At 34.5% G+C, this 21,887-nt stretch overlaps 2 protein-coding genes across 2 annotated transcripts; both read right to left on the bottom strand.

Moving 5' to 3' along the window:
- Positions 1-4,799: 4,799 nt before the first annotated feature.
- Positions 4,800-6,794, bottom strand: LOTGIDRAFT_169500 (hypothetical protein; the record flags this gene model as incomplete). The annotated part of the gene is made up of 2 exons (XM_009067789.1): positions 4,800-6,392; positions 6,792-6,794. 2 exons carry the CDS (start codon positions 6,792-6,794, stop codon positions 4,800-4,802), a joined length of 1,596 nt encoding a protein of 531 aa, XP_009066037.1.
- Positions 6,795-12,804: 6,010 nt separating this feature from the next.
- LOTGIDRAFT_133658 (hypothetical protein) lies at positions 12,805-13,759 on the bottom strand (the record flags this gene model as incomplete). The annotated part of the gene is made up of 3 exons (XM_009067788.1): positions 12,805-12,938; positions 13,245-13,341; positions 13,667-13,759. Coding segments are annotated over 3 exons (324 nt in total), but the record flags the coding sequence as incomplete, so codon positions are not given.
- Between the last annotated feature and the right edge of the window lie 8,128 nt (positions 13,760-21,887).

The following is a 21,887-nucleotide window of genomic DNA, read 5'->3' as shown; positions in this document are numbered from 1 at the left end:
TTATTCATCACGAAAATGTGTAATTAAACAATGTGCAGACGACAGATATGAAAACACCGGAAGTACGTCATCACAGAAAATAGACTCATCAATTTGCGATTGCGAACATTCGGGTTATTTTCCACGAAATCGGAAATAGGAAAATGGAATTAATTGTGTTTCCATGACAACCACAAAGCGTGTTTTTATGTGTAATTATTTTTGTCGGAAACGATATCGTATTTGGCACGTGCGCTTTCGAATTTCCAAAGAATGAGATACGACGGACTACTTTTCGGAAGTCTGCATGGTTAGACATGTAATGCACGTGTTATATTATTACAGATAGTAGTATTCTATAGCACGTGAAGTATACGGGTTGAAATATGATTATATTACCAAATGAATATGAACCAAGAAACACGATTGTTATTCAGTTATTACTGCAGTGAGTATGATATTTACTTAGGCTGTAAAATGACCCCCTGCCCCCTCATACACACACACATCCTCACTTCCAGTTTAATCAAATTGGCGTAACCATCGTCGACAAACTTGGTCATAGGTATGCCCTGAAACAAGAGGTGGGTACACATACTTAGACAAATCATCGAGATGCGGATCGCGTAAGGCCGTTAATAGTCAAAACTGTTAACTTCTCTGAAATTTGCTATGGAAAGATAACGTTCAAAATTTAGAACCTTGTGTCTTGCCTCTGACTTAACAATAACCTTTCGTAATAAACTGATGAAAATCATGTAGCATGCAATGCAGGAATACAGTCATGCTATCTTGGAACACCTGATGTCGCTTTGCTATTGAGTATGTCAGCACATCATTCATGTTTTATATTACAATCATCGGAGTCGCTCAATTCATATAAACTCTTTAAAAATATTAGCTTTTGGCCTTATATTAGTTTGGTTGCACGACTTGGAACTGTGATTCTTCTAGTAAATGTCTGACGAAATCAAATATTATTAAGAGAGAGAAAGAAACAATTATTAAGAATTCATCTGGTTGTCTTGTCTGAATCAAACAAACTTTCTTTTGTTTAGTGCTTATTGACACGTGACCCTTAGGAAACCTTGTAAAGTCTGCGGTTATGATCAATATAAATAGAACAAAATTCGGCATAATTGTTAGTCCCTACCGCAGGCAACTACGTATGACCCCTACCAAATTTTCTTTATCATGTGGAATTTGAGGTTTTGACAAATGTTTTGTGGTATTGTGCAGTTTCCGAACTTACAATTAAGAATAATTATTTCGATGCCGATTTTCAAATCAAATTTCCGAAATGCCACGTGACCCTTACACCCTTTTACGTTTTTGACAGAAAATTTCAATAATTTGCGGTTTTGATAAATAACTTTTAGTAATGGTAATTGAAATGCAGAGTTCTTCGCCCAACCCTCTCCAACTTTAACGCCGTTTTGAAGATAATTTGCGGTTTAGTTGTATATTTCTAATTAGTAAGCCAGCCAGTTGCTTCAAGCAATCAAGCTCTTAAGTAAGACTTCTGGATACGGGTATCTGCATTTCCCTGCAACACCCATCTTGCTTTTGATAGCCTTATTATGACATCTTTCGCAAATTTCAAATTTGGATTGAGCGTAATCTCATGTTGTACATTGTGATTGTCTTTGTTTATAAAAAAAAAACTTTATGTAAATGTAGAGATGTTCACTTCAAAAATATCTAGAAAGCATACAGCAAAACAATACAGCGTACATGCTTCGCTTATAAAATTATCAGACTAAATCATTTTTGAATGTGGTGCACTACAGGGTGCCATTTTGGGACCTCTACTATTTCTTATATTTATCAATGACCCCCCCATGTATGTAAATTCTATTATTGATTTTTCAACTAAGGTCTTTTGTTTTTTCTTTAAAAGAAAAACTTCATCGCTATTGTTCTGTAAATTTGAAAATTCAGTTCTCAATTCAGATACACTCAAATGACTTCATATTGATTTGATTATCCTGCTTGATCTTCAGATAAGAGAGGCATTTATGTTATTAAATACATGTAGTTGTATATCACATCAATGCGAAATAACTGTTATTCTTGTTTTTCGTAATGCCTCAAATCCCTAACTTCAGAAATGGGCCAAAAGAATTAATATCACTGCTTATTAAATTTTAAGATTTTTGCAAGCAGGTGGTAACTCTAATAGGATGCTCGCCACCAGTTGGTTTAACGCCCTCTTCCTCTAAACCTTAAATCAAACGAAATCAAGCTCCTTTGTTTCAAAATTTTAAATTGCGTGACGTCAGGTTATGAATGTCTATTAACTTCTGTACCTATTAAAAACACGTGACCCGTACTCTCTATCCAAATCTTCTTCCGGGCCAAAAGCCACTCGTCCAAAATTTCACGAAGAGCAGCTGTCATTCAGTGCCTTTCATATTTCAGCCGTTAGCAAATAACAGTCTGCCCACTTCTCGGTCACGTAAAGGAGATTTTAGGTCGTTATATGTCACGTGGTTGCACGTGCATACGCGTGTCGATACACTGTGTGAAAAAATTCGCCACGTGCGGATATCAGCATGGGGGCATCCTTAATTGTGAATATTCGCTAAGCGAGAGCAAAGCGACAAGACTGTTGAATAGGGAACGCCGTCCTCGCTAACGAAACCTTCTATTTGATAGACTGTTCGGCAAGAAAATTGACTCAACAACGTTCAGCAACGATATCCAAATTTTCCACGTCTTATATTAGTAATAGAAGAAACACGCCACTAACTCTTCTTAAATTTTTTGCTTTTTTATTGTTCGCCACAGGGCATCCATATTGTAAATTGTAGTATCAGTTTAAAAAGTAACAAAAGTTATGTTTCAAGTCTGGTGTCTAAAAATACGGGCTCTTTCTAACATAATTAAAATCGTGTCGTCTGGCTATTTATTTAAGATTTCCATCAATAACTTAGAAGTAATGAAAAAATATCAAAAATTGTTTATATAGTATATAGAAATTGAGAGTGTAATTTCATAATCTGAATCAATCAATAATTTTGGTGTATTTGGAAGGATTGTAAAGTGATTTTTATATGTCCATGTGGAAATGTGGACGTATATTGCTATCGACTTGTCCATCCGTCCGGCAGCCCGTCTTTGTCCGTTCGTCCGTCCGTCTGTCCACAATTAGCTTATGAATACGATAGAGGTCACAGCTTGTATCCGATTTGTATTAAATTCGGTGTAACAGTATATATCCACGAGATCTAGAACAAGTCCGAATTCTGGTACGATTCGACATCGACAAAGGGTAACAGAGTTTCAACCCTTGATACTTTGTTATTTTAACAAAAGTGGGTCGTGAACGCGATTGAGGCCAAAGCGTTTATTTCTATTATGTATGTTTCTATTTACAAGATCTCGGACAAGTTCAAATTTGGGTACAATTCGACAAAGGATAATTGAGTTTCAACCCTTGATAAACTGAAATTATGTTAGATATTGTTATCTAAGTAAAGAAGGCTAGCTATCAAATAGTACCACCATTGGGAATTATCTGAGACCGCTTTCAACACTTGTATTTATTAATTACTTATCAATGATATGGGAAAATGTTATAAAACAGAGTTTTTGAAACAGAGAAAAGCGCTGTTGAATACAGTGAATCCCATCAGCTATACAAGAGAACGGACGGATTAAAGGGAAATAACTCGTATAATGGCCAGTGTTGAAGATTTAGAGCTCGAGCTGACATTTCTAGACTTAAACCGACCCCTCTGAACCGGCTATACCCTTCAAAACAGACTATTTCTGTTAGTCGAATAGGCTGTCGATAGTCCAATTGTATTGTTGTATAATGTTAAATTGACAGTAGCTTATTTCCCTTTATATATCAGGGAACCCATTAGACATTTCTCTTACAGGAACTACCTGGTACTTATTGGTATAATAAAGAACACGGAACACAATGATAACTATATTTAAATGACGGAAGTAATGTGTGAAGAAGACACAACTGAATCTACCATCCATTACTGAGACAGATTCAACTTTACAGAAACTGCCGAGGATCGCCCAATGACCAGCACTGTGTCCAGATTGCCATGTGACCATGTGTTTCTGGTAGTTCATACATCATAGACTGGTCGGTTAGGTCTACAAGCATTTTGTAAACAAAGTCAATAAAAATAATTTCGTACTATGCGGATTCAAAATGGTCATAAATGGTAAATCGATTGTCATTAAATGCGTGTCAAAATCGTCCCATAAAGATAAAAAATATATTCAGCTTGCAGTATTTTTATTGCTTGACAAATAAATGTCCATACTGTAGAAGAATGCCCAGAGCGCTTGCGTGCTCTTTCGATGATTATCCATTAATAGCGATTTAACATCCATGTCTTTGTGTGGGATTTGAAAGTAGCAAGAGGTGGAGATAGTTTAATGGTATCAAGTAATTTGTTCCATAAAGAAGCAGCTGTGCAGCCGAAAGACCTTGCTCCAACAGTCTGTCAGGTGGTATAGCTAAAAGATGTCAAATTGAAGAGCGTAATGATCGTGTTGGTGTATGGGGATGATTTATGAGTGACAGAAGACAAGAGTTTCGCCGATGAAGACACAATCTACCATCCATTATCCAGACAGATAAAGATTTACGTAAACTGCCAAGGATGGTATAAGTACCAGTCTATTATCTACAGCCAATGCAATGCTTCCTCCACCAATGTGACATTTGTGGTCAACCTGCTTCCGAGACGACCTTTCGGTTACGTTTTGGGCATGTTTAAATCTCCAGAAAGGTGCCTCTGCCATAACTGCTTTAACCACTCTAGAACTACTTTGCCTCCACCGACGATTTACGAGCCGCCCAGCAGCACAGGTCGTTCCCCTGTACAGAAAGCTAAAATACTGATATAAATTGATCCTATAAACACAGCCGTAAATAGCACGATAAAGAAGCCTTTCTGTAACACTGTCTTCCAGTTTTTATTAAGAGGTTTTGTAACTAACCGTGTCGATTCTTTAACAGAGTTTGGATCATTTACCGAGTCTTCATAATTGTTTCTATCAATTGTTGTTGTTTTGTGAGCCTGTTCTACAGCTAAATATGCTTCTTCTTTCCAATTTAAAAAATGTCCTTTTGCAAAGGTAAAAATACACAAGAAAACTTCCGATATTTGTATAGCTATCGCGGCACCATACACATTTAACGATACCAAGAACATGAGGCAGTATGCTATAGGAAATCCAATAATTCCTATACATGCGATATGAGCCATCATAACAAATTGCTGTTTACTGCAAGCTTTGAGAAGACCGCCGTAAATAAAACCTACTCCTTGCAATAAATGAAGGAGAGCAAAAAGAATTATTAGTGGTCTGGATTCCCTAATAATGAGATTATCGTTACTGTATAAAAAGGGTAGCACGTAACATAATATCAATACTGTACAAAAATCGACGACTGACTGACATACAACTAGAAATACAGACGCCTGTGCGGATAATTTAGCAAGTTCGTAATCGCCGTTTCCAAGATAGTTTCCAATATGAATAATGGCGGCACTACAGGAACCAAGAAACATATTGTATATAAATTCAGAAACATTGGCAGCGATCAGGTAAATAGATAAATAGAAGCTACCCAACATAGCACAAAGAACAAGAAATGCTTGGAAAAGACTAAACTCTAAAGCAATCATGCATGTATTTGGAATGGCTATTTTCAAAATCGGCCACCAACAATTGAAGCATTCTGTTGACCATGGAACCCATGTTTCAACACAAACTTTACTCAGTTTGATATAAACAAAGAACAGAATCGCCCACAGCCAATAGGTGAGACTGAATGATAAACCGGTTCCAGTGGAACCTAATCCGGTCCACAATGTTAAAGGTATACCAAACATAACATGTGAAATATTCACAATAATTCCAATTACAACACACGGTTTAACAATTTTCTGACATTGTAAATATTTCATTTCCACCAACATTACAGAAAATCCCCAAAATCCTGGAATTGCGGCAAGCATAAAATAATAATATTCCTCTACCGTTTGGTCGTTTTTTCCAAGAAACTTGATAAGAATGTAAGAATGGGTTGCCATAGCTCCATTTAGTAAAAAGAGAAGAAAAGATATCACGAGGCAGCGCTGAATGACGAGACCAAGCGATGAGCGTTTTGTACTTCCGTTTGCCTGTGAAAACAGGACCTCACAAGTAATGCCTAGCCCAATAGATGAAGAATACGCCGTGCAGTAAATATACGTAAATCCCATGCCCACGGCATTCAATGTCTCCACACTAACATGCCCAGCAAACATAATACAAAGTGAACAAGGTAGAGCCACTAAGAGTTGAGTTGGTATGGTTAATACCATCAGTTTAAAAATAGCTTTTGTTTCTTTCCATAAATCAATCAGGAATTTATCTCCGATCCGTGGTTCCTGCAAAAAGAAAATGTTTAAAAATAAAAGGTATTGTCTGATAGAGAAGGTGTTGGCCAGTGCTTTCTAATATACAGAGTAAGAAGAATAGATACCAATAACCAATTGATCACAAGAAGTTGACATTATATAGCAGAAGTACATTTTTGAACCTTTTATATCATGTCCAAAGTGTCATCATCGCCGTTGCCCACAAAATGACAGTTGGCAGAAGGAATGAACGGGCGTTGTCCTTGCTTCCTTCTTTTTCCAAGATATGACCATTCAACATTATTAACCATCTGGAAGGCTGGAATAATGTCTTTTTTTAGATAACGCTTTATTTACCAAGAAGTGACTTCGACTTTCAAAAATAGAATATACAAGTACTCAATTCTATAAAATTTAGTTCTTACTTACCATAATAGGCTTTTATCTGAGAAAATGTCGTCTTCGACATCTGCATTAAACTATTGAATAAATTACCATATTTAAATACTTTCACGGTTAAATTCATTCCATCATTTACATTTCATACAATTTAATTTAAAGATAGTGTCTGCATAAGCCTGTTCTACCGGTTCCTCGGACTTAATATTCGATATGTGATATGGTCACTGTTAGGGCCGGACTCAAAGGCACTCATTTTATTAGAATTGCTCCAATCCATTTTTAATCGATTGTTTTTGAGAATGTTCACAATGTCAAATGACAAATTTGGCATAAATTTTGGTATCGATAGAAAGCTTTTAGTTAATGAACCTACAAAGATATTTAATGATATTCTGCAAGGCATTTCTTACCCCTTGACTGTATTTTGGTACCGTGCAAGACACGTGGACATTTCGATGCGTCTGTCAGTGCGATAGTACCTAAACCAGGTCAAACATGACAGAGTCTTTATCACTTTTATCAGAAAATCGGCATGTGGTTGACTCTTCTCGTTGTGGTAATATATAGATTATAATATATATATTGTTAAGATGACAACTTCTCAATTAATAAATTTCTCTCTTTAATTCTATTAATTATATATCAAATTGTTAAAAATCATACCAGCGTAACACGCATTGAAACGAATAAATTGCGATAACATTTAAATGCAGATATATTGATAATAGCAGTCGTATTCTTTAAAAATCTACCATTGTTAGACTGACAACCTATAGCTTTCCTCCAAATAAACAGTATATAATCATATAATACACACTGTAATCATACACAATTATTTACTTTAAAGAGATTATTAACAGGTTTTCTAAACTTTGTATGTGTATCGGGGATACTGTTATAAAAAGTTTAGAAAACCTTTTTGCAATTTAATAAACACCGTATTACTAACAAGCACAAATAATTGTAATCAAAGGTAAACAAAGCGTAAGGAAAAGGAGCGCAAAAAACAATAATAATATAATAATATAATAATATTATTACATCAAAATAGTGATATAGAATTTGAAATACGTTGTTATCCGAAATACGTTGTTATCTGAAATACGTTGTTATCCGAAATAAGTTGTTATCTGAAATACGTTGTTATCTGAAATAAGTTGTTATCTGAAATACGTTGTTACCTGAAATACGTTGTTATCTGAAATACGTTGTTATCTGAAATACATTGTAATCTGAAATACGTTGTTATCTGAAATAAGTTGTTATCTGAAATACATTGTTATCTGAAATACGTTGTTATCTGAAATAAGTTGTTATCTGAAATACGTTGTTATCTGAAATACATTGTTACCTGAAATACATTGTTACCTGAAATACATTGTTATATGAAATACGTTGTTATCTGAAATACGTTGTTATCTAAAATAAGTTGTTATCTGAAATAAGTTGTTATCTGAAATACGTTGTTATCTGAAATACGTTGTTATCTGAAATAAGTTGTTATCTAAAATACGTTGTTATCTGAAATACGTTGTTAACTGAAATACGTTGTTATCTGAAATAAGTTGTTATCTGAAATGCGTATTCGAATTATTGCTATTGAAGACGATTTTCTTTATGCTGACTGGCAATATCGGAATAGTGCCCGATATACATAAAAGTATACGAACAGTTATTTTGTTTTAAGAATCTGACCGACCATTGATTTTCACGCTTTGTGAGTCTTTTAGGAAAAAAATAATTTTGAAAATATGTAATTTGCATCTGATTGTCTCCAAGTATTCAAAAGTACCCGAAATTTTATTATGAAATTGATATGATTCCGTCATCGTGCCAATTACTACCGTCCGATTTTTTTGGAATACATGCATTTAAATTTGGCAACTGATACTGATTTGTAATGCCTATGTAAAAGATATCATTTGATAAGGCGAAATCTGTTTCATCTTGATCCTTATATCCGTATTGATTTTAGTTTAAGTGGAACTATTATTACATGCCTGTTATAACCATGTCCAAACTGTTTTATAACCAATAATACTTGATGGTAGACGCACTCTGACACGAGGCGTACCTCATGCAGACGTCCACTTAAATGACCTGACACGTGACATTAACGTTGGACAACTGGTCAGATGTCCTGCCACTACGATTGGTTAATGTACTGGACAAAGGTTTGTAAGCGGTGTCACAGGTCTTTAAATGCAACATAAGAAAGGGTATATATTTCACGGGCAGGTGTTTTTCTTCATTAGATTTCATTTAAGTCCTCACCGATTTTCATAATGCCTATGTATTGATTATTTTGTATCTCCGTTGATACTAAATGAACGAATGGATCCAATGCAACGAGTCACCAAGAACAAGTTTGGCTATATTGACACTATTATTGTAAAAAAGAGGATAACTTTAATCGAGAGATTTTTATTTGGTCATTATTTAGCCAATATATAATTATACACTATGTATCTGTGCTAATTGTTAAAGGCCGTGATTCCATATAAAAATACCTCAAACTAGGAATTTCACTTTCTATTTTTATTATAATGTATTTTTTGTATATATGGCAGAGTCTCAAGAAAAGACGAGTCATCTTTTGTAGCTTTCAAACGTAGATAATTCTGGACACACGGTGATTTGATGGCTAAAATTTCGAATATGAGTCGAGAACACTATTACTGATTAGCTTAGCTAAAAAAATGTCCCGTTCAGAGACTAAGGTGCGATTGGTCAAACGCGAATCTGTCACTTTAAGTCTTTGGAACAACATATAATGCAGTTTTTGGGCAGGTAATACAAAAGCGTCGCTATGGTCAAAAACATAAAAAAATATCGCTCTTAGTGTTAGTTTAATGATGTTTAGTGATGTCTTTAATGAAACACATGATTTTTTAAGTTTTTTTTTTTGCTGTCTGAAAATTTATCCGATTGTTGTTTTAATTAGAACGAGTGACATGTACTTTTGATAGAAAGCATGTCTTTAATACCGAACACCTTTTCTGGACTAAATATTGTTTTATTCAAGAACGTTTTTCAAGTTTAAAAACATGAAAAGGGCTGAACTAACCACGTGGACATACCCAATTGCCACAAAATTGTATAAAGAGAGGGCGACACCTCGGTACAAATTAATATCCAATTTGATTATTATTGGCTGATAAAGAATATGGCAAAAAGGCAGTTGTTTTATTCCATCTGTCACAATTATTATTTAAACAAAGCGAAATAATAATTTTGTTTCGTTTCAACTCAAAATTACTTTGTTTTTCTACAATTGAGCAATTTTAGCTAACCGGCGTCTGCTTTTCACTTGCAGAAGATCGAGTATGTACAAATGTCTTCTTATGTGTTCTTTGAAGCGAGAAATTTGATTTTTGGTCGTCTGTCAGACAAAAACGTGCCATTACAAATATATAAAGGTAGAAATTAATAGAGTAAATTATGTTGCAATCAAAATTTGGAACACGCTTCATTGCGCTACTAAAATGTGCTGTTCTGTACACTTTGTTTTCATGAGTTCATTTCAAGTAGTAATTTATCAAAGAAAGAACTAAATATCGACTTATTTGTGAAAAAAGGTTCTGTGGTCGAACACGAGTCACAACCTTCCACCTGCTCGATCTATCTCAATAGTCAGTATAATTGAAATTTACCATTTGTGGGTGCGTTCGTTACTTAATGCCGATAGGAAGTCTAACGCGGTGCCTTGACATTTATTTTACCTTTAGGCTTATACTGAAAGGGGGATAATTGTTTCTTTGAGTAAGAGTGAGACCGTATGGCATCCAATATGTTATCTTTTACAGATAAAATAGAACAAATTATTTGTTAGATGACAAACGATTTGGGGCCCTTTCATTTTGCTCTAAGAAGCCACCGTGTCAGGCCAACCCCTGTTAACAAGTATTTCGTAGATACGCTTTGAATACTTTCTTTAAAAGAAATCTTGATGTCATGAAGACACAAAAAGGATTGTTTGGTAAATTAGCAGACCCTATAAATATCGGTGATATGCAGTCGAACCTCTTAGAACAGAGTCGTGTTTTGTATACAGTGAGCTAAGAATTTATCAGTTGGTAAAGCCAATAAAAATCCGTACAAGCAAGGCAATTCCGCTAATCAAAATCTCGTCCAAAGCATGGCAAAAGTACCATCAGGTGTTTCGAAAAGAGTAAGCATGGTCAGTTGGTACAGCAAATCCCAATAAAACGATTGTGTCTTTAAGAAGGCATTTGACAAACAAGATGACCACATTACCAAACATATCAGCTGTAGAATGAAACAGAATTAGGCTACTGCTGTTGGTCATAAAATGCTTATTCAATTGTAAAACTAATGATTTGGTTTGAGGGAGGAGCTATTGAGCGATAATACAGCTTGTGAGTGATTTTTTTTAAGAATAATGGCAAGTGGCCATGGGGGTTCAAAAAGGGGACAGACTGACTCCAAGGGGGGGACAACTGCTGAGACTGAATGAAAATTTTGGCTACTCTGTTGTGGTGTCATAGTCGCAAGCTTCTTATAGAGCATCTTAGAGGGTTCTCCACTGATTAAAATTATTAATATTATTGTACCTTGGAAAGAATTGCTTGTCAGTCCCATTTTACATCCTCTTATAATAATTCATAAAAACGTCATTGTGACATTATTTGAAACCAAATTGTAAAATCAATAGTTAAAGTTTTTCCGGGATCGGAATAATCCAGTGGATCGATCTAAAGATAATACAACAGACATAATATTGACTAGACGATTAAAGGGAGACAACTAACATTTTTCTCTGCCCTACAGTCTACATTTAAAAGAGCAAAGTTATTTGTAGTATATAAACTATAGCATAGGAAGGGTTATCTCCCATATACTGTAAGTTGAATTATGATTATGCAACGATCCAGTTGTTCTGGTTTGAACACGTGAATATGATAAAAGAGATATTTAGGATATTTGAATATTAGCAGAATGTTAAACAGGACCATGTCACTGTGGTTTAATGGACCTAATTCTGACTTATGTAATATAAAGATTCGACGTTTTTCCCCATCGGCTCTTGAATTATAGACAGGAACATGTCACTGTGGTGTAATGGACCTAACCCATGTAATAAAAATCTGTACAAGTATGACAATTCCGTTTATCAAAATCTCGCCCAAATTGTGTCAAAATCGAGAGTGAAAGTGGTATAGTAGTGGACTGCTCCAAAGAGATGTTCTATCAGGTGTTTTGAAAAGACGAAACATTGTCTGCTTCGTGCGTGAATAACTCACACACCTTTTTATCAATATGAATTTCATTAGCATATCTCATATATCTATATATGCTTAAAATTCATTATATTGTACTCCTCTATTTGTTGCAGACTTTATTTCACCAGGAAGAGTTTGTTATAGTGTTGAAATGTCTGAGAAAGATTACACCTCAAAAAACAGATTATATCATTTTTAATTACAAAAATAACAGAATGTTAATAATACCTCATCAGGATGCTTGAAAATACACAATAATTCTTTATTACTGTAGTTTACTTTGCAAACTTTTAACACTTTAAACACAAGGTAAATGCTGGGGGCAGTCAAACGAATTTTATTGCCCGATCGCGGCGAATTTTAAAATATATTTAGAAATTTGCTTGTGTGCTCGCTCATGTCCAGGATGAATAGATGGTATTATTTATGCCTGAAATTCCATTCACTGGTAAGTTCGCTCATCAGCCTGTGCCCTGCGTATTTTATGGCACGATAGATACTTTCAAACCCAACAAATGTGATGTTGATGTCATGTGATTTCAAAAAGGCTGTCTGATTAGTAACACGCTCTTAAAAATTTTAAGCGATGTGATCTGTCTAAAAAATTCTCTCGCCTGTCTCTAGCATAACATACAATAACTGAAAATTCAATTCCATACAGAACTGCACAATAAAATATTTTTTCTGCACATTTTGCACTTTTCTGAAAGAAATTCCTGCTTTGCCTGATTAAAATTCAGGCATACCTGACTATAAAGAGTTTTAAACAATAACCCTGTTGAATGCTAAGATAAGAATCATCTATTAAATTTGACTTTTTTACACTTTGTAGTAGGAATTAAGTCTCTAGATTTTAATTTTCTAACAGATTCTCTCATATGTTTAGGTTGTAGTGGACCAGACTCATTCCATTGTTCCATAACATCTAGAGCTGAAATAAGTAATACAAATAAAATTTCATTAGAAACAAAATGTCCACAAAGCCCCAATATAGGGAACAGCTACCTTGAACCATTCTTAAGATGACACAGAAGAAACAAAACTACCATTTTTAGTTTTAGGTTAAACCTCAGCTGGGTCGACTGGAAATGTGGAAAGATGGCATATTCATGACCACCATTTGACATAGGAAGCAAATGATTCCAAAGATCTACAGCCTACCCTGTAAATGACAGAGCCAGAGTTGCAGAGTAAGAACTATTTGGTTATTTAACAGGACATAAACTATCAAACCTACCCTCTTCAACAACTTCTCCTACAAAAACTTTAGCTATACCAGACATAGCTATAACAACATTCTGTGGTACTGTACAACCAGTTATAGACTGCATCAACTACAAAATAAATTCTCAACCTTGATATAATGTGTCAGGATTTTTTTCTTGTCCTTTAATTCAATAGGACCTACGATACCCAAACTACACCCAAATTTTTTCTATACCACTACCAAATAACATTTTCAAAAGCAGAAGAGCTCAAACTCATCTTAGCTAAAAGCCAACTGTATTAGATCAAAGAATGGCCATTTTGTCAATTTTAGAAGGAATATTGCTCTAAGAAGAATTTTTTTTCTCAGTACGTTTTTTGCCATTTGTGAATCATAACTGCACTTATGAAAATATGAGCATGAAAATTAAGTTGATCTCTTCCTCCACTTACTCGTCTAACTGCAGCTTTTGGAAATGCAGCTCTTCTGTACATTTCATATCTATTCAATTGCTCTTCTGAAAAATTGGATACAAGAACCCTGAAATCAAAAGAAAAATAGTTTCAAATATCACTGGAAATCAAACTAGATCTTAACAATTGATTGAACAGTGTTTGGCAGCAGTCAATTTGCTCCAGTTTTAACCTTTTTAAACAAAGTTTGTGTACCCTGTAACCTTAACTTTTAAAATGTTTGCTAATTATAAATTAATTCTTTGTTTTCTACTTGTTAGAAATCTGTGACAAATATTGTCCTTGGTACAGTAGTTAGGTTGAGTCCACTAACACTGATTAAACCTGGAAGTAATCTCTACAAGCAGGTACTTATTGCCCTATTTGGGAAAAATCCTGATCAATACATACTGCATCTTTAACCGTTCTTCTTCCTGTTTTTCTTTCTTAAGTTTGATATGAGCATGTTCTTCTTCTGTCTCTGCTTTTCTCTTTTTTTCTGGAGGAGACTCTGAAGGAGAACGCTTTCTATCTGGAGAAGGTCGCTCCGCTGTGTGTTTTGAACTGGATGCTTTTTCAGAGTCTGAATCAGAACTTGGTGTGTGAACTTTTCTCTTTGATCCTGGAGAAGGTGATTCTTTAGACCGTTCTGGTGTCTTTGGAGGTGTTTTCAATAAATCCATATCTAATTTCAAAGCAGGTAGGCTCAGGTGTATTTATTTACTCTACTTTCACTTGACAGGTGCCCGTTTGGACCGGAAGTAAATATGTTTTGATTTGCTCTCGAGAATTTTGGGAAATTTGCAAGTGAAACAACCGTCTGAATCTTTAGAACTAATTTCCTCGCCAAAAAAACTATCACCCTGATTACATTATCTAGCTATTTCACCCAGAAAAGTTCACTTACGAAGCTCACACATCATAAAAATAGCCTATATAAGGTCAAAAGTCTCCTTCCTCGGTGCATGTAGAAATTTTTAAACAGCGCTGAATGTGCGTAAGGATTTTGTGAGCACAAAAAAGAAATTATGGAAAACTGTGTTCCCAATAGTTTGTAATATAAAGTGAATAAATAACTGATCTTGAAAAGTTTGCTTGGGTCAGTTGCCAAAAAATTTCACTGTTTCTACATTGAGAAACCACGAGTACTATTTATTTTATCGAACGAACCCATTAGCTTCCGGTTAGAAGTAAACAGTCTCACTGGGTTTACATTTGTGACAAAATATCGGATGATTTTTTAGTGCGGCGAAATAAATTAATGTGGAAATTTCCAATTAACCGCTGAAATTTGGAGGATTAAGAATAAACTCCTGAAGGGCCGGGTAAGCATAGCCATTGTTATCAATCCAATTTATAAAGGTCAACTTGATTGGTCAAAGACATGCGAATTGAAGAAAAGTCAAACCCAAGGTTTCTTTCATCCATCCTCTCTTCAAGTCAAACTAAATCAGCTCTCTGTTTATTTCCAAACTTCTCTCTTCTAATGTTTTTGTCCTTTTCTGTCCAAAGACGATGGATGTCATTGTTAATTAATGGGTACACTGTCATTACCTTAGGCTAGATATTGTTTTGTCATACACTGATGAAAACCCTGGACAGAAAGATGGAATTAAGTTGGGCCTTCTGTACGCATAATGTTTACAGAATAACATTTTGTCAATCATTTTTGTATGAATTTAAATATCAACATTGAAATACTACTGAGAGTCTTTGAGTTGATGGAAATTTCAACTAATGCCATTGAAAAAGTTATTACAGGTTATCAGAAATAATTCTGAGGTTACAAAGGGGAATTTTCAGATAGTCTTATTCACTTATTTATATTTACATGAAATTCTTGGTGGGAAAAGTGTTTATATCAGATGTAAAATCATCAAACCGTATTTCTATGGACCCACATTTTAAAAAAATGCTTTAAATGATGTGCTCAAGATTACACATTTTCTCTTCAGCAGATAGAACTTTTTTTCAACTAGGCCTATTCTGTATCTTACTTTTAATTCTCACGAATCAAGCATGGAACTTAAAATATAACTGGTATAACTATCAAGCTCTTACAGCTCTTACAGCAAAAAGCAGATGTACATAAGCATGCATATTGTTGAAGTGATAACCTAAAGTAACTACAACTATTTACCATTTAAAATTCAGTATAAGACCAAATTACAAATATCATGGTCTCAAAGAAATATTGTGACTGCAAATTCAATGCACCTATGATTAAATATATGCTTAATCGGATCTTGATAGTGGTACTTGTTTGACAATGAATTGTTCGGTTTTGAAAATTGCCTGTAGGCTACTGGTATGTTTTTTAAGCCACATTTAACAACACCTGATCGCATGTGAAAGCTTCACATGACTCAACACCAAAGCTTAACAATAAGTAGTTGAATAACAATTTGGGAATATCGAGATATTTCTGAGATTCATTAATATTCAAAGGAATAACCTGTAAGTGGTCTGAGCTCTGTCTGCATTTGTTAGGAGACTAGTGAAGTGCGGGTTGACTTTTATCGGAACAATAATCTTAATCTATTCCATATTGAAACCTGTATATTAAATTGTATTGCTGTTCTAGAAATAACTATAGGTCTAGCAATGACATTGTGATATGTGAATAAAAGAGATCAATATTTACACTCAACAGATTGAAGTCAAGGCAGTCAATACAAACGTAAAAATTATGAATAATACATGAACATTGAATAACTGTACACACACACTTTACAATTGTAAGACTTTATTTTTAACCTAAACACCTTGTGGTTTTGAATGAAAAGATTAGCGTGGCGTATCCTGTTTGTAGGTCAACTGTTTTCATAGTTGTAATCAGACCAGTATTTTGAAAACATATACTTTGGATTTTGTAATCCATTTTTCACTTGTTAGTCATGGAGGTCGAAGGGGCTGATATGGAAAAGTGTCTGTATGGTTAAATGGGACAATAAGCTGAGGCCTTGTTTTCTACAGGCTTTGTAGGCCTATGTTAAAGATCCCTTAGCAGAGGGAAATCGAAAAAATAGACTGTACTTGTAAGCAATTTTCCTCATTGCACACTGCAAGGTCATTTAAAAGTTTCAACTAGTTTTCTTATTCAATTTTTTTGTCATAAGGATTCGTCCAAATTATGAAATAAAATTGTTGATAGGTGTATTGTGTCACCTCCAAAACAGGAATAAAGGGAGTGTTAAAGATGGGTTTCAGCAGAATTCCAATGAGTGGCTGATTAAGAAAGGTCACAAAGTCTTTTTTGTTTATGCAGTGTACATACTTGGACATTTATATTTGGTTAAAACTCTTTATTATATTCAATATGAACAAAATGATATGGTTAAAGAATACATGATAATTAATTAAAAACACCAATTAATCAAGTTAGCTTAAATTGACAACTGAAAAATAAGGAAGCCCATCTTTAAGGTGCAAATAGATGAGGTAGAGTCAAGGGTACTGGGCATTTATTGAATCTTATCCATACCTAGGTGTATTGGCCTCATCTATTTTCTATGGTTTAATCCTGCACCTTGAACAGAAATACATACTTGGTCTGTTCGCACCTTTTAAATGTCTTGCATTGACAGTTGACACAGATAATACACAGATTAGTGCAGTTATGTTATTCAGGCTATAGTGACATCTGTCACTGATAGTGTCTCTTAGTAATTTATTATACTGGAAATATAATAAGTTATGATTATGTCACAGTCATGTCTAAGGCTTGAATTCTATAAAGGATTTTCTTGAGAAAACTTAAAGGTGCAGGCACATGAGCGGTGTTGGTTGGAGATTTTTGTCTCTGACTTGAATCTTGAGTAAAATCTTGCATCCACGACAAGATAATCGTGTCGCCGACGGGATTTTCATCCAATCAGATTCCTTTTCCTTTCATTTGCATGCTCCGCACGTGATTATTGACAAGGTGGAAAACGACCAACTGGAGATTTTTGTCTCCTCGTGTGCCCATGCCAGTCGTTGAAACTCAAGACAAGTCTCTAATCAGCGAAAAAAGTCTCCAACCAAGACCGCTCGTGTGCACGTACCTTTAAGTTTTCTCAAGACAAGATCCAGTGAGATCAGTAGCGATTCAAGCCTCCCCCCGAAATGGCCCACCTGACCCTTTCAGCTGTATTGACATGATAGGCATATTAATAGTTTCAAGGCATCTCCTAAAAGACCAACTTTCAAAAGGTTAAGAATTGAAGTACTTTCTTGTTCAGTTAATTGAAAGTTTCCCATTAACCAACTGGTTTTAATATAGCAAATCATAAATGAAGATGTTTTTTTATGAGTTGTTAATAATCTAATAACTTAAAAGAAAAAAGTGGTGTTTATAATTTGGGATGGAAGGAAGAGTGTTTTATAATCATGTTATTATTAGCAGACCACATGTGGTGAGAGTTTAAGATAGAGTAAAAATGGTTTATGATTAATAAACTTCATCCTGTCTTCACTATCAGTTATCTCTTAACATCATATTTACCAATACTTGCCAGTTTGACTTTTTGAACTGGTCAGCCATTCTATCTTAAGCTTAATGCCGAAGGAATGGTTGGAATTATTGTCACCTCAGCATTGATTGCACAAAATCAGATCCTATGCTGTACATGTCTATCTTAAATAATTAGTTAGACCAGTGCTTCTTAATCTCAGTGAGATCATTCCTCCCTGGAAGAGATCTTCCAAATCTATTCAGTATTTCACTCTAAAAATGATTTACCCTGAATGGATATAAAATCATACTCCACATATTGAAATAGTTCGTTCAAACGTTTGTTCACGATTTTCTGTATGACTGGGTCAATGACATCAATTTCAATTGTAGATCACCTCGCTGGGTTAACTGAACTGACCATTCCTTTGTGGGTACATGTACATCAACCATTCCCTTGTGGGTACATGTACATCAACCATTCCTTTGTGGGTACATGTACATCAACCATTCTTTTGTGGGTACATGTACATCAACCATTCCTTTGTGGGTACATGTACATCAACCATTCCTTTGTGGGTACATGTACATCAACCTTTCCTTTGTGGGTACATGTACAGCAACCATTCCTTTGTGGGTACATGTACATCAACCATTCATTTGTGGGTACATGTACATCAACCATTCCTTTGTGGGTACATGTACATCAACCATTCCTTTGTGGGTACATGTACATCAACCATTCCTTTGTGGGTACATGTACATCAACCATTCCTTTGTGGGTACATGTACATCAACCATTCCTTTGTGGGTACATGTACATCAACCATTCCTTTGTGGGTACATGTACAGCAACCATTCCTTTGTGGGTACATGTACATCAACCATTCCTTTGTGGGTACATGTACATCAACCATTCCTTTGTGGGTACATGTACATCAACCATTCCTTTGTGGGTACATGTACATCATTAACAGCTGCGCTCGTATTCCATCAAATAGGAAATGGCAACAGTAGATTTTCCCTATTTACCCCCTGCACAATTATACCTACCCCATGGTCTTACATTTAATACTACGAATGATTGGTACTCTGAGCTGTAACACCGTAAGGCTAAATATTTCTTAATTTTAATCCTGAATAGTTTTATATGCGGAGCTAGTTCTAATAGCCAGTAACCTGGTCACTGTGAACAAAATGGACATAATCCATTGATATTGTGGTCTAACTATTTGTTTTATTAGCTGATTAAATAAATGACCTCTACCCTTATCACTTTTCAAAATGATAATTAGACAAAGGATGTTGTCTACGAGTAATTTTATTGAGCCAGTAGTCTTGTGGTAAGGAAATGGCAATCCTAACTACCAGTGATAATGTCTAGACTATTATCAGGTTGTTTTAAAAAAGATAAAATAAAAGGATGGTTGTTGGTAGGGAAGACATTGACCAGGTGTATGGCCTTACACTTTTCTTCTTTTGATCTAGGGAAACTATTTATCACTTTAATTCACTGCTAGAAAAATGGCAGGGTTGTGTACATGATGGTGAGTGAGAGTGCATATTTCATTCTCAGTAGCAGATTTTGTTTATTTTAGTAAGACTCTGGTAAATTGGCCTCCATTGTTTTGACCGCTCTCTTTTCTTCTCTAAATCTATTTGATTAATTTGAACGTGGTCCAGTAAAGGTTCTGTCATGTTTACTCTGTTTTTTTTTTTCTCAAATTGTTTTTCTTTTTTGGAAGGATTCATTCTAAATTCAGTTGCCTACTGAGTAATTATCAACTTAACACATGATAAATAAACTTATCAAATTGACATACAGTATTGCATATGTATTAAGAACTGAAAATAGAAAGATTCTTGAAATTTTCATCAGCTTCCAAATCCAATCAACTTTTCCTATCATGTAACACTTGTAATCTGCAAAAAAATTTTACACAGGAGAGAAATTTTGAAGAATTTCTGTTGACCCTTAAAATTTATTTCATTGTTTAATTTGAATTGAGCAATTTTTTTTTCCTAGGTCTTGACCTTGAACCAAACGCTTCACCTTGACCTTTTGTAAAAGATGCTATTTAGGGAGTGTATTGTAACTGAAAACTCAAAATGTCATCATCTCAGCTCCCAAAAGTTATTTCATTTAGAGAGGCCATACCGTACCTTTTATTTTTGATTTTCAAACGAGTTACAAATACTGAAATTCAGCTTTCACCTAATGAAGCAAGAATATTTGATCATATCTTAGAAGGTAGTTTGATTTAGTTAATATTGAAGTTGACTGACTTATTGGGTTTTTTATAGAATGAAATGACAAAAAGTGATGGAAAAACACATGTTTAAAAGGTGAAGATGACACACCCAAACTATATGACCTTTATAGGAAGTGAAAGTTATGTTTAAGATTAGGGAAGGCTTGAGTCATATACCTAAAACTTATTAAATGTTTCCTCTAACACAGTCATGATAGGAGGTACTTGAAAAACTCATCATGTTTTTCTGAAACTCTTTGTACGGTACCCAGTACCATGGTTAGGGCTTCTTCTCAATGTCAAGCTATTATGAACTGTGTCAAATACCTTGACTGCAATAGTCTACAATCCAATCAGATTGCTGCAATTACAAACTTCCTTAATGCAATGGTCAAGGTATTGAACACATTTCGTAAAGGCTTGACTATGTGAAGATACAATGTTCAATTTAAAATTTTCACAAAGGCTCCAAAAACTGTTGGCAGCTTGGCACAAATCAATTGTCTTAAAGTAACCAATGCCACATAATTCACTTTGTTAATGATTTAGTTATCTTTTTGTGACATTTTCAAAATAGTTCATACTTATTATAAAAAGGTTGCATTAGAACTACTGAGTTAAAGAAGATTTAGTTTGTAACAGGTGTTCAGTACAATTACAGGTGTCAAATTAACTAGAAGTGTAATCATGTATACTGCTGCATATTGATATTTCTAGAATTCTAGATGCATCTATTCACTTTCTCTATATATAAATGTCCTTTCTATATATCACAGAGTAAGCTTCTTAATATATTCATTCAATCACAGATAATTCTAGACACACATGGATTTAAAGAATCAAATTGCAATGGTGAACTGTGAACACTATTACTGATTAGCTTAGCTAAAAAAAATTCCTGTTTCTGAGACTGAAGAATGATTGGTAAAAAAAATGGTGCATCTGTCCCTTTAAGATTATTTGTAGTGAGATATTCTCATCTCTGTTTTCCGTGTAATTTATTCATCAACATCCAGTCTAACTTCATATCATAAGAAGAAAGAAGGAAATGATTAGAAAAGAAACTTATAATGTGAGGGAGTTATAGTATTAAAAATAAACAGTGGATATATTTAGATTATTTGGCTGTCATCCAGTCATTACCAGAGTATTTTTAGATTGTGCACCACAGCAGTTGCCTTCATTTATTCTGAATATGTTTTCATTCATCCTTCATGATGAACAGGTTATTTTCTATATGATGTCATAGGGTAAATGAGGAAAATAAAGAATCTATTGTTATAGATTATTAATGAGATGATCTCAGTTTGAGTTGTGAATTGTCCTTATTGAAGACATTGTTTCTTACCAGATCATGCTCACTTGTTGCCACTCTGCAACTGGGTTTTTCAACATAGACAATAATGATTATTTGCGTATTTGTTTTGATTTAAAGGGACAGCTTAGCTGTTTTCAGGGTTGATTTTATTCTTGAATATATGTAATTAGTCTTCAGAAGTGCCAGAAATATACGAAAAATTTATAACTCCTTCAA

This window comes from Lottia gigantea (assembly GCF_000327385.1).
Source record: "Lottia gigantea unplaced genomic scaffold LOTGIsca_86, whole genome shotgun sequence".
NCBI lineage: Eukaryota > Metazoa > Mollusca > Gastropoda > Lottiidae > Lottia > Lottia gigantea.
This window is presented reverse-complemented; position numbering and strand designations above follow the sequence as displayed.